Source organism: Hemiscyllium ocellatum, chromosome 6, assembly GCF_020745735.1.
Source record: "Hemiscyllium ocellatum isolate sHemOce1 chromosome 6, sHemOce1.pat.X.cur, whole genome shotgun sequence".
Taxonomy (NCBI): Eukaryota; Metazoa; Chordata; class Chondrichthyes; order Orectolobiformes; family Hemiscylliidae; genus Hemiscyllium; species Hemiscyllium ocellatum.
This window is the reverse complement of record NC_083406.1, coordinates 73,724,652-73,739,311: the sequence shown is the minus strand read 5'-3', so window position 1 is coordinate 73,739,311 and position 14,660 is coordinate 73,724,652. Positions and strand designations below refer to the sequence as shown.

At 38.3% G+C, this 14,660-nt stretch overlaps 1 protein-coding gene across 5 annotated transcripts in view; it reads right to left on the bottom strand.

Annotated features, from left to right (window-relative positions):
* Positions 1–14,660, bottom strand: part of lims2 (LIM and senescent cell antigen-like domains 2) — a 120,205-nt gene that overhangs the window by 28,495 nt on the left and 77,050 nt on the right. For all 5 annotated transcript variants that reach the window (XM_060826028.1, XM_060826029.1, XM_060826027.1 and 2 more), the window contains exons 3-4: positions 12,176–12,242; positions 9,798–9,918 (exon numbers count right to left, since the gene is read on the bottom strand). In XM_060826028.1, the coding sequence (XP_060682011.1) occupies positions 9,798–9,918; positions 12,176–12,242 (188 nt within the window). The remainder of the gene's footprint in view (positions 1–9,797; positions 9,919–12,175; positions 12,243–14,660) is intronic.

Here is a 14,660-nt window from a genome sequence, read left to right as displayed (position 1 = left end):
GCATTGGTCCTTTTAAATAAGTAATAATTCCAAGGGATAGACCCAGCATTCATGATTAATTAGAAATGTCAAAGAAAGTATCAAATGAAAATTAAGAGCATATAAGACAGCTTACAGAATATGAAAGAGCAAAGAATGGCCAAAATCATAAGGGAGAAATTATAGTGTACAAAATAATGCCAACCAGAAATACAAACACAGGCTGTAGAGTTTCTAATAAATATTTTAAGCATTAACAAAGTAAATAACTGGAGAAAGTGAGGCTGGAAAATTAAGGATAGAAAGTAAGGACAATAAGTGAATAATTTGAACAGGTATTTTGCATCAGTCATCACAATAGAAGATCCAAGTTACAGCCCAGAAGCAGCAACAAGACAAAAAAATGAAAGGGGAGGAACTCAGAAAAATCACAATTACTAGAGCAAGTTTTTGAGACAGATAGGCTGACAAGTGCCAAGTACTGATGGACTTTATTTTAGAGTCTTAAAAGAAGCAAGAGTGACAAAGTTGATGGGTTGCTTTTAATTTTCCCTTTTGTCGATCCCCTTTAGCATCTTTTATACCTCAATGAGATCTCTCTCATCCTTTTGATCTCTAGCAAGTACAGGTCTCAACTGCACAATCTCTTATTTGACAAGAGATTTCTCTCTGGAATGAAATCCTGTTTACCAGAGTAATACCGGAGATGAGAGGGTTATTTTTTGAGGAAAGGTTCCAGTGTATGCACTGGAATTTAGAAAAGAAGCAATTTGACTGAAGCAAACAAAATTCTGAGGGATGTTGACAGGACGAATGTGGAGAGGATGTTTCCTTTTCTGGGAGAATCCAGAACTGGCTGTCAATGGCTAAAAATCAGGGGTTGTCCATCTCAAAAGAAGATGATGTGACTTTTTTTTGACTTTTTTTTCTCTCAAAAGGTGACAAGTCTTTGAAACTCTGCTTCCGTCACCTTTTAAAGGAAGAGAGTGCTTGACCTTTTTTTAAAAAAGTGGATAGCTTCTTGTTGAGAAAAGGGATAAAGGTTATTAGGATATGCAGGAACGTGTATTTGATGTTATAATCAGATCAGACATGATCTTTTTGATTGGTGGACAGGTATTGAGGGGCTGAATGTCCTAACTCATACTTTCATATATGCATGCTATAACAATGAAACCATTCATTCACTTATTGTCAGGCAAATTTCAAAACTGGTGACAAGACAATGCTAATAGCATTTTCTATATCTGATTACCATTCAGACATCCTCCTGGATAACTAAATGCTGGATACCAGACAATAACAGGACTAAGTACAGTTATATACCTACAGTGTCAAGTCGTCTGCCAAAGCCCATCAAATAGACTTGGTGATAAAGAATGACTCTTGGTTGAGGAGTTAAGGATTGTTAGTGCTAACCAGAACTATATCCCAACATAAATGAATCATTTCAGGAAAAGCAATGAATAAACTAGGGAAGGGATGAAACTAAGATGCCTCTTAAAACAAATCACAACAATTTGTTCCTCTGATGCCAAGTCTTGGACTGATTCAGATTACAAAGCTGGCTATGTGCATCAGAACAACCGCATTGGGTATAATTGTGTTCAATGCTACAGCAAATTCCGAGCTGACTGAGATCAAAGTAAAGCTGTGAGATTTTCAGGATGTAACTTGCAAAGGATAGAAGAAAATGATCCAAACTGTAGTGGTGCAGTCGCTGGACTAGTAATCCAGCCTAATGTTTCAAGGACATGGGTTCAAATCCCATCACAACAGAAGGTAAAATCTGAACTGGAATTAAAAGCTAGGCCAATGGCAAAGTGCAATATTGATGATTGCTGTAAAAACCTCTGGTTGACTAATGTCCTTTAGGGAAGGAAATTTGCCAGTCACCTGGTCTGGCCTGCATGTGATGCCAGACCCACAGCAATGTGATTGAACCATAACTACCCTCTGAAATGACCAAGCAAGCCACCTAGTTATGCCAAATCACTATAAAATTTAAACAAATGAATGAAATTGGATGCGCTACCTGGCATTGATCTAGGTACCAGAAACAATGACCACAAACACTGCTCTGTCAAATCTATAAAGCTGTCTTTCCTAATATCATCGAATTTGCTCCAAAATTAGGACAGCTGTTTCACAGACTAGTCAAACAACAGCCTGACACAGTCATTCTTACAGAAACATACTTACAAATGACCCTCCCGGCATCATTAGTGGTGGTGACAGAAAAATGGTTTGCTGTCAGATGAGGATTGCCCTGGGAATCCTCAACATAGATCTCATGGAGTCTGGGGTCAATGGCATCAGGCTAAAAATGAGCAAAGGAACCTCCTGATAATTACCTCACCATCTCCAAATCAGTGCTCCTCCATGTTGAATACCACTTGGAGTCAGTAATGAGGGTGACAGAGGCACAGGACTTCATTTGTCCATCACTAAGAATGGCACAGTAGCAGCTCCAGTATTGACCAAGCTGATTGAGTCTTTAAGGACACAGCTGTTAGATTGGTTCCCTCACCATCTGCCGCAGACCCAACAAGAGAAAAATCCACTTGGCCTTGCTGTCTGAACTGACGCATCTGTCCATGACTGTATTGGTAGGAGTGAATACCGCAGTCCAGGTTTTTTTTTGAGACCAAAGTCCCATCTTCACATGGAGGATACCCTCCATCATGTTTCAGGCAAAAGGTCAGACTTCCAACAGATCCAGCAACCAAAACTGGGCATCCTTTGCATGTTGTTAGCCACTAAAACCAAAGCCATAATTTGTAACCCAACCCTATACAAAATTGCCTAGGTATGTTCTCACTCAAGAAGCAGTTCACTCCCAATTATAATTGAAGTAATAGATTATATGTGAAAATGGTAATTATCTCAAAGTCTAAATATCCTGCTTATCACTAAGCAATTTCATTCTTCTCTCTCACTGATTCACAGCCTCATTCTTTTAGGGGCCAAAGTTCAGATTAACCTTGCTCTGCCCTTTTAATTTGATTAACAAAGCTTTTGCTGTCCATTTTGTTATTACTTGCCGGTTTCCCTCAAAGTTAATTTCTGTTCTTTGGTCATCTTTTGTTGTTTTTAAAAGCTTTCCCAATCTGCTGACTTATCAATAATACCTTCCACTTTTTCTTTCAATCTGATGCTACCTTTAACTTACCTGGTTAACCTAGGCTGATAGGTCCCCTGAATCTAGTGGGCTGCTTTCTCTGATATTAAACTAACTACTGCCATAATGGATGAACTAGTTGCAATCTCTCAAGAATACTTAGATTCTAGAGAAGTCTCAGAGGAAGAGAATGCAAAGGAATACCACCAAAGCAAGTATCTCTCCCAGACATACACTATCCCTGCTTGGAACAATACTGCCACTCCTGCATTAACGCCAGGTTAAAATCTTGAGATTCCCTCCTAAACTGTTCCAAATTACATTAAATGGAATGGTATTGGTGATCAATAAATATTGGATTTGTCAGTGATGTTAATATCACAAGCAACTTTTTTCAAAATAGGATAGAAAGTTGGTTGACAAACAGTAAACAAAGAATCAGGATAACTGGGATTTGTTTGAACTGGAGAAGAGCAGAGTCTACTTATGTTCTCAATAAGTGGACCATTGTTCAAAGTTTGGGAGAAGATTTGTAGCTCTGGTGCTCGTTGTTGTGGTTCTGTTCGCCGAGCTGGGAATTTGTGTTGCAGACGTTTCGTCCCCTGTCTAGGTGACATCCCCAGTGCTTGGGAGCCTCCTGTGAAGCGCTTCTGTGATCTTTCCTCCGGCATTTGTAGTGGTTTGAATCTGCCGCTTCCAGTTGTCAGTTCCAGCTATTTGTTGCAGTGGTCGGTATACTGGGTCCAGGTCGATGTGCTTATTGATTGAATCCGTGGATGAGTGCCATGCCTCTGGGAATTCCCTAGCTGTGCTCTGTTTGGCTTGCCCTATAATATGTATGGTAGTGTGGCTAGTCCTTTGGGTTGCGGCATGTCCTCATTCCGTTGTCTACCATACATCACGAGCATTTCCGAACTGACAGCCAGACTACTGCAACCACTAGGACTCATAATAGCACACAAACCAACAGCCACTCTCAGACAACAACTCAACAGAACGAAGGACCCGATACCCAGCATGAGCAAAACCAATGTAGTGTACAAAATCCCATGCAAGGTCTGCACAAAACACTACATAGGACAAACAGGAAGACAGCTAACGATCTGCATCCATGAACACCAACTAGCCACAAAACAACACGACCAGCTATCCTTAGTAGCCACACACACAGAAGAAAGCAACATGAATTCGACTGGGACAACACTACTATTATAGGACAAGCCAAACAGAGAACAGCCAGGGAATTCCCAGAGGCATGGCACTCATCCACAGATTCAAATCAATAAGCACATCGACCTGGACCCAATATACCGACCACTGCAACGGTCAGCTGGAACTGATAACTGGAAGCAGCAGATTCAAACCACTACAAATGCCGGAGGAAAGATCACAGAAGCGCTTCACAGGAAGCTGCCAAACACTGAGGATGTCACCTAGACAGGGGACGAAACGTCTGCAACACAAATTCCCAGCTCGGCGAACAGAACCACAACATTGGACCATGGTATCAAAATACACTTTTTTAAATTGTTAATTTCTGAGATGTGTATTTACTGTCTCCATTTAGTTGCCAAAAGCAGGTGGAGGTGTCAGATCTCTTTCAACTTCTACAGCTATGGGTATGATGTTTCTACAATGATGTCCCATGAAGGATCCCACAATTACACCCAAGCACCAAAAGTAGTAATTTCTGTCAAAATGATACACGCTTGAGAAATTTGGAACAGCAATTCAGAAAATGGTGGTGACCCCGCAACACTGCTGCCTTAGGCATTATTGGTGGTTGAGGTGCCAGAAAAGGAAAAGTCTGTCAAAGGAACGTTGGTGATCCACTACAATCATTTACCTCGTATTATGTCATAGTGGATACTGAAACAAAATGGCAAGGGCATGTTTCAACTAAAAAAAACTTACTTACTTATTGGGTTTGTTAAACATTGCTGTGGGTGCACTCATCCAAGTGAGTGGCATGCAATCCATCACATTGCTGTCAACTAGGTTTTTGGCAGCATACAGCTACTCAGAGGAACCAGACTCTACCCTGTCCTTGAACCCACAGTGCTGGTATAACTACTTGATAACAGCAGTTAGATAAATGGCCCTTACATATGTTGACAGTAGAGGAACAGCATATTAATTCCAGCTGAAGGCCAAGAGAAAATGGTTGGGCTCTTGCTGAATGCTTTAACAGTACTTGCCACTAAAATCATTTAATATGGATTACAGTTGAATTGTTCCAAAATCTTTTCATTTAGGCATAAGAATGGAAAGCTATCAACATGGAATTAAAGGAGCCACAGAATTGTGTTTCTATTCTGAGACTGGCCATTCCAAAATAAAGGGACAAGTTGCAGTGTTACTGTGCTATGAACAAAGCTTATAGCTCAGAAGTAAAGCTTTATAGCTTGGATAAGCACCTAGAAAAGCAGAGATTCTCCATTTTTAGGTTATAAGTCATTAGGATATCAGAACAAGATCAGACTACATTTCCTCCATTGTTGGAAGAACACCTCAAGGCTGAAAGACACCCACAGACACGTAGCAGCCTTGAGAGGGATTATTTTGGGTCTAGAATACCAATTGCATGACTTCCAAATCATTTTAGGATTTAATTCAAGATTGTAGATCTGTTATTGTTTAATGTAATAAACCAGAGAAAAAACACTTGTAGAGAATTGTAGATAGAATTGTTATTGATAGATTAGGAATCTTTTGTCACAAAAATAACTAAAAAGTCTGATCATTGCTTTCACTTATCTGGCAGAGTTGTTGCCCAGTTCACTCAGGGGCAAACGTTACTTGACAATTAACAGTTCAAGCCTGGGCTTATTCTTGCTGGAAGTTTGCCAAGAAAATAATATTGCAGCTGTAGCCAAGTAAGCAAGTCAAAGGAATGAATGGAACTTAGTAATGTGGATCATCTGTGAACACTTCCCACCTCTGACTTTGAGGAGGAGGGAAGGACATTAACAAAGCAGCAGAACATGTTCTGACTGAGGATACTCAATTAAATACTGCCTTGATACGAAACATAGCTTCCCTCATTTTCCCTCAGCTCTCGCATCCAGATATGTTTCAAGATTTTAATGACATTTGGGTCTGAGCAGAATCTGAACAGAGAAGGTTGAAAGACTTGGATGTTATATAGTGCCATTCCTGATTTGCGAAAGCCCCAAAAACCTCATTAACAATAAAATCTCTTTTGAAACATAGTCACTTAAAAAATATAGTTAAAACAAAAAGCAGCCAGGATATGCACATCTTGGCCCACAATCAGCAATTAAATAATGAACAGATTAGCTATTTTGGTCATGTTGGTTGAAGAATAAATGTTGACCAGGACATTATGGAAATGCAGTACCAGGCCACTGGATTAGTAGTAAGAAATAATGTTCTGAACACATGAATTCAAGTCCCAAAATAGACAGATAATGAAACTAGAATTCAATAAAGTCTGGACTTAAAAAAGCTAGAATATGAACACTTAACCATTGGTAACTGCTGTAAAAACACATCCGATTCACTAACTGCCATATTTAGTTCATCTGACAGGCAGGATAGAGTGCTACATGTAATACCAGACCCAAATCAGCATCACCAATTTCTAGCTTTCTTGCTTGGTCAGAGAATGTTCAGTTCAAGACAACAAGGTTGGGCAGTAAACATCAGCAGTGTCAGGGATGCATCTCACGAGAGAGACAACTGCTCTTCTCTCCTTTGAAGCATTTTGTGGGATCTTTCAGTCACCAGAGAAGGCTCAATATAACCTTGTAATTGCACCTTGAATATTGCAGCACTGGTGTAAAAGCCTAGTTTTTATTCTCTGGTTTCTGATCTTGTGCTCTGGTTTCTGAAGTGGGATGTGGGAGATTAAAAGGGTGTCCAACAATATTAGTTGAATGGATTTTGAGAAGGCAAGACAAAGCTTAAAAAAAAGCTTACTGAATCAGTGAAACCTGATTAATGTGTGAACATACAAATTAGGGGCAGAGTGGCAATTTGACCCTTCAAGCCTACTCCACCATTCAATAAGATCTCGGCTGATCTGTTAGTTTTTCAAATTCCACATTCCCATCTACCCCGTTAATTTCCTTGCCTAACAAAAATCGACCTGTCTCGGTCTTATAAATATTCAATGACCCCATCTTCACTGCCTTCTGATAGAAAAAAAACATTCGTTTGATCTGTCCTAAATGGGCAATCCCTACTTTTTATACTAACTAAATTTAATATTTTTTATTAATTCCATTGGCTTAGAGGGGCAAATGGCTAGCTGGGAAGACTTTGTGTAGGGACAATAGTTACTTATTCAAATAGACAGGATGGGGAAGAGGAGCAGAAAATTGCAAAGGTCAGCTCATGGATCACAGATCCATGGCAGATGGAGTTCGACATAGGAAGGTGTCACATTATTCACTCTGAATGCAGAGAATATAGTTTTTCCTATATGGCAAGAAACTGCAGTGAGCAGATAAACTTAAGGACTCTAATAAAGCAAAATACTGTGAATGTGGAAGATCTGAAAATAAAAAGAAAATGCTGAAAAAACTCAGCATGTCTAGCAGCATTTGTAAAGACAAACAGAATTAACATTTAGAACCCAATAACACTTCATCAGAACTGAAGTTCATTTCAAATTATTGCAGATGGTTACATAGATTTGGAATGTGCTACGTTGAATATTGAAGAATAAAAGGTGATCAAATTGAAGTGCTTAAAATTATTTTGATAAGATAGCTAAAGAGAAACTTTTCCTTTGGTGGAAGAGCACAGCACAATTCCAAAACCTTCAAATTAGAAATACGTGGTTCAAGAATAATGCCAATTAGCACTTCTCCATGTATAAGTTGGGGGAGGGGGGGAAGCTGCTGGGGGAAGAAAGTCTGGAAATCATGTCCCCAGAAAGTTGTAGATGCTGGTTTTTTGAAAATTTCAAAACTGAGATTGCCTAACAAGCGTCAGTCAAACAGGTAGTTGGAGTTAAGATACAGATTAGCCAAGATAAAATACGATGACGATAACAACAACAATAACAACTCAAAAAACTAAATAGCCTACTTCTGTTCCTATGATCCCACACTCTATATGGGTGGGGAGTGCCATCACTAAACCAGGGTCAGATTTATTATGTTAGGGCATCATGCTACTATTGGTGATGTCTTGCATCACATCACTGATGATTGAGAGAAGGCTCAAAACACTGCAATTGGACAGGTTAGATTACCCTGGGAAATCTTTTGTTGTTGTCTAGGAATTGTGTTGGGCTCTTCCACCAGAGGAAAAAAGTTTTTCTCTAACTATCTTATCAAAATAATTTTACGCACTTCAATATACTGTAAAGCTAGGCAAGGACAATAGGTAACCTGGTTCCTAGATCTTCTGAACTACAGTTACCATGTTGTCAGGGCCTGTAATCTTTGTTGCGTTTCAGTGCACCCAATAGGTTCCTCATGGCTAGTTGAGTATTTCAAGATGGCTTGACACTGACATTGATAATGGTGTCGTCTCAGGAACAGGGCTTAACGTAAAAGGGTGAAAACAAGAAAAAGAAATATGCATTTATACCGTGCTTTCAGATCATTGTGATAACCTGAAGTCTTTCACAGCCAATTAAATACTTTTGATGGCTATTCAGAATTATAATAGAGTCAACTGTCTACATACAAAATTGACCATTGTAACTATTCTACTAACACATATAATATAAATGACAAATTCATTTAGTGGTATTGTGTTGGTTAAGACACCAACAGAACTCCCATACTCTTTTTCAAATACAGCAAATAGTTGTATTACAGAGGATATGCACTGCTCCAGTTTATCATTGGATCCAGATGATAGTTCCTCTAAAAATGAAGCACTGCTTCAGCATTGCAGGAATATGTTAACTGAGATTGTATGCTCCAAATCACTGGTTGGGTCAGGAATCTATTAGATATTTTATTGTGTAACCTGTTCAGAGATACTGTTATTACCTACTTTGGGAACAAATGGACCCAGGCTTCCTATCTCAAAGATAGGGACACTATTAGTGGAGAGACAGAATAGGGGCCACAAACATCCTCTTGCCAGTAATCTACCTTTTTTAAATGAAATGAACTTTCAATTCCAGAATTAGTTCAATCATTGTTGTAGATTTTTTGAATCAACCGATTCAGAGATGTTATTACATACCTCTGGAGGCAGATGGGGCTTGAATCTGGAACGCCAAGCTCAGAGGTAGGGATACTACCAGTGGGTCACAACAGCACTTCTGTCATGAATATATTGTTCAGTGCACATTAATTGTATGCAAGTGAAGGTACTATTTAGATGAACAGAAGTGAGATTGAAATTAAGATTGTTAAATAAATGCTTATAAAAAATGAGCAAAGATAGATTCCATACTAATGTTCACCATCTAGTTTTCTATAGAACAAAATAGAACACTTAATCTCCTGACCTGGAGGTGAGTGGGTTACCTCTGAGTTAAGACCAATCAATATTTAAAGTAATGGAAGATACAAAGCAAGTTGAGAATGCAAATTTGAAAGATTGATTTTGAAATATTGCAGCAAATATAACAAGATGGGCCAAATGATCTTCTCATGTGACAGAATTCTGTGCTTCTGTGACAATCATGTTTAAGTCAAGTCTACGTAGCAACACCTGATGTAAACATACACTGCAACATAAATGGGCTATCAAACATACTAACCTGCCAGCATTCTTCACAAATCCAATATCAGCAAGAATCTGTTGGCAGAGATCGCAGCAAAAGCACTCTGGGTGCCAGCTATTGTTCATAGCTTTAATCACACGGCCAATGATAAACTCACCTGCAACAAAAGGCCACATTTTGAAAAAAAAATTTACTTTGAGACAACATCCATCCCTCACCCTAACTTGATCTTTGATTCTAGTTATATTGACCACATGAAGACTAAACTGGTCAAGTCTTGAAGAACATAAAAGTCAGTTTGTAGAAATATAGGACATCAGTCTGATTATGTTAATGAGATAGACAAGATTTTAAAATGGCAGCCCAAATCTTGTGACAGACATGTTACATATATCAAACTTTATATTAATTTTGATGAAAGGTCAACCTTAAACGTTAGCAGCATTGTTATTATGAGGGGCATGAATAGGGCAAATAGGCAAAGTCTTTTCCCTGGGATGGGGGAGTCCAGAACTAGAGGGGATAGGTTTAGGGTGAGAGGGGAAAGATATAAAAGAGACCAAAGGGGCAACTTTTTCACACAGAGGGTGGTACGTATATGATATGAGCTGCCAGAGGAAGTGGTGGAGGTTGGTACAATTGCAATATTTAAGAGGCATCTGGATGGGTATATGAATAGGAAGGGTTTGGAGGGATATGGGCCAGGTGCTGGCAGGTGGGACTAGATTGGGTTGGGATATCTGGTTGGACCGAAGGGTCTGTTTCCATGTTGTACATCTCTATGACTATGAAAAAAAAGTGCAAGAACACACAAAGGGACAGAGAAGCAAAGAGTGAGAAAGGGAGGAGAATCACAGAATGCAGAGACACAGTCAGAGCAAATGAAAACTAGAATTATTTAGTTGGGATGGAGGGAAGCAAGACCAAGAGTGACAAAAGGAGGAGTCACAGTAAAGGAACGGCAATATATTTCCAAGTCAGGATGGTGAGTGGCTTGGAGGGGAACTTGATGGTGGTGGTGTTCCCATGTATCAATGCCTTTTCTTTCTAGGTGACAGTGATCCTGGGTTTGGAGAGTACTGTCTAAAGGATCTTGGGTGAATTTCTGCTGTGCATCTTGTAAATAATGCACTGGTGCTCACAGGAAGTGGATGCTTGTAGATATGGTGCCAATCAAACAGGCTGCTTTGTTCTGGATGGTGTCAAGCTCGAGTGTTGCTAAAGTTGCACCAATCCTGCAAAGCTGGAAGTAATTTCATCACACTCCTCACTTGTGCCTTTTAGACGATGGATAGACTTTGGGAAGCCAAGAGGCGAGTTACTGCAATACTCTTAGCCTCTTTTTATATGGGAGTCCATCAACTTTGTATGCAATTTTTCAATTAATGAAGCAATGGCTACTATTTCTAATAATTTCAATGGTACAAGTAGATGAGCTCTATTCAGTACCAAATCATAACAGCTCGTGGTGATTATTACCTTGACTATTCTCCACATGAAATCCAGAAATTCTTTCTGAAAATCGATACGTGCTTATATTTTGACACAGGACTAAAGGAGTTGATCCTGTGTGAGGCTTCTTGCTGCGAAGCTATCAAAAGGACTAAAGTCAAATTATGTTCGTTTCGTCATGGGTGTCCAACACACTTATACAATCCAATGTACCTTTCCACTACGTTTGATTGAAATACATTGATGGAGTAAAGCAAAGATATTTTTAAATTCTACGAACACATATCAGTATAAAGGATATCAGTAAACTAACTTTATCTGATTATTAATTTGGCTGCTATTTTGTTATAAATTGACTATATTTGAGAAAAAAAACGTAAAATTTCAAATATCCTACATTCAAGAGTCTGGCTATTTGAAAACTATTAAAACCCAATGACCAGCAGCTAAGACGCCCCATTGTGCTAACTAATAATCTCATCCCCACGAGATGAGCAAGTGATCCAAGTTTAGCTTTATATTAAAATTAGCTGTACATCTGAACTTGTACTTTTGCCCTACAGGCTTAAGCTGATTGAAGTAAAATGTTTTCACCATTGTACCTTTAAGTTTTTATAATAAGTACTCAAGCAATCTCTCTGATCATTTGTGGATAAGTATTCAGAGGAAATGGAAGCTCTTTCAAAATGTTAAAAACTTGAAGCCATTTATAAATGCAAACCTCTCCCAGAGTTAGAAATGGAGTGTGATTCACACCTTAGTTCAGTATGACTAATTGAAGACAGTACCCTGCAGCAACTGAAGGAAAGCAATCATGCAATATAACGGAAAAGATTATGCATAAAGAAAGAATTAAAGTAAGAGAGAGCAAGTGATTAACAGCATACAGTTAGAGCTATAGAATTGTAAACCAGAAAACAGAGTTTATTCGATATATAACTTAATTAATGTTGAATACTCACCACACTGATGACAACAAGGTGCAAAAAGCATCTGAAAGTCATGCTCACAGTATTTTCTCCCTTCAAACTGTAAATAAAAATATGAAAAATAGTTATTTTAAACTAAGCAGGAGTCCTAAATTTTAAAAGTATTATTTCCAACAAATAAAAACACTAAACTTTCCTGACAAAGCAAGATTACAGGAGAAAAAAACTTAAAAAGATATGGAGGGCACAAAGCCCTTTACAGTCAATTAAGTACATTTGAAATATAGCCACTGTTGTAATGTAAGAAATGCAGCAGCTATTTTCACACAGTAAATTTTCAATAACAGCAAGTGATAATGAACAGAAAATATTGTGATATACAAGAATATGATCTTCCTTTGCTTTAAAATACTAAAATTGTTGTTTAAACATTTAACTTTTAACATACAAATTTCTGAAGTACATGGTTGCTAAATTGAAAGTTCTACCTTCTTTGTTTTATAAACAATACAGAATAAGCTCAATGATCAGTTGGATCGGCAATCACCCCAGCTGAATTCTTATAATGTCAGATCACCCTACGGAAACTACATCTAAACCCTGCTGAGCCTCGAATGCACTTGATCTGGTGTCTCAAATGGTATAATTTATAGAATGCCCCTTCTCATCTTGACTTTTAGTCCCTCTAATATTTCTGCAGCGAAATTATTTTTGTGGCCTGATTTTCCACCATTTTCTGTTGCAGCACTTTCCATCCTCGTCTGATTAATCAGAGGGTTTTCGAAGTAGTGCCTCTGTACTGTGACATATGTTATACACAATTAATGGTCACTGAACATTGGAGAGATATTCCGCAGCTTTTTACAGCTTAATTTTTTTCAAGATTGGGCCTTGGAATCCAACGTGTCTGCTCCCAATATGCTCTCTTTCTTAACTTCATACTTCCCCAAACTTCCTTCATTCATCTCTTTTTATTCATTTGTAATATATTCAATAATTAAATTGATTTTCCAGTTTACAATCTCTTGAAATGCTTATGTCTACATATTCCGAGACTGGGCTCTTTGGGCCGTTCCCACCTTCCCTGACTGTTAAGGTCCCCTCCTGGATGTTTTCAAATCAAAACTCAACCGCAATACCACTGTTTATCCTCAAAAAAAGTATATTTTTCCACTTCATTTAACTTATAACTTCAGTCCTAAATATTTATTCATGTAAATAATGATAAATCATACTTCATTTAATAATTTTAAATACATTACTGCAATTTTACTACTCAAATTATGAAAGATAACCGCTTAAACTATTTCCCTGATATTTTGTAAATTATTTCCATACTTTACTCAATATTTATTTATTATTTTATTATTTTACTGCATCAGACATTGTAATATTGCACTGGATCCTATTATTTCATTATTCTACAGTGCATCAAATTATATAGATGGTAGTATTTGAGATGGTAAGAAACATGGCAGTGTGTATATTGTCACAAATGAGACAAGAAAAAGAAGAGGCCTGGTAAAAAGATGGGCATTTTTGGGAACTTTCTCCTACTACATTTGATCCAGAAAGGCAGGTAACATAATAAAAAAGGCTGGTGTGGGCAGTGAAGGCAGTGACAACATAATCAATCAATTATCCTATTGGAAAGGGATGGTAAAGTGGTGGGGTTTTTCGATAGATTCCATTTGGTTAGACCCAAGGAACAAATCAAGGAATATGACACTTCTAGGTGAATGCTATAGGCCAAGTCCTAATGGGCAGAAGACAGAGGACCAAAATTGAAAGCAAATTACAGAACTAGAGTAACGGCAGGCTTCAATTATCAAAGTTTTGGAAAATGCAATAAACAGCAAGGAAGATGGTACCTATGACCTAGGGCCAACAATCTTAAACTGCCACAGATGACCTTCACTCCATTACAAAGGATGGTCACTGATGATTGCACAATTTCATTGCCATTCACACCCTCTTCAGATATTGAGCCAATCCTACTCAATAGCCTGCTAGATTTGGACAACATCCAGCTGAAGTCTGATAAGTGGCAACTAAGATGTGTGGCACACAAATACCAGGCAACAACCATCTGCAACAATACAGAAAATCCAATCACCACAACCTCTGACATTCAATGGCATTACCAAAGGTGAATCACCCATTATCACTAACCTGACGATTCATTATAAACTGAACTGGACTAGTAACATTCAAGAATAGGAAGACTTTGTGGCAAGTAACTCAATTCTTGATATCCCTAAACCATCAACAAAATAAAGCAAAAGCCAGGAACATGATAGAAATACCCTCCACCAGCCTGGATGACTGAAACTCCAACAACATTCAGGACTAACAACCTTATCCAGGACAGCCAGCACCAATACATATGGCAACAGTGTGTATCACCGAAAGATGCACTGCAGCTATTCACCATGGCTTTATTGATAGCATCTTACAAACTCAAACATTTAGAAGTACAAGGGCAGTAAATGCATGGGAACATCACGTACATGTTTCC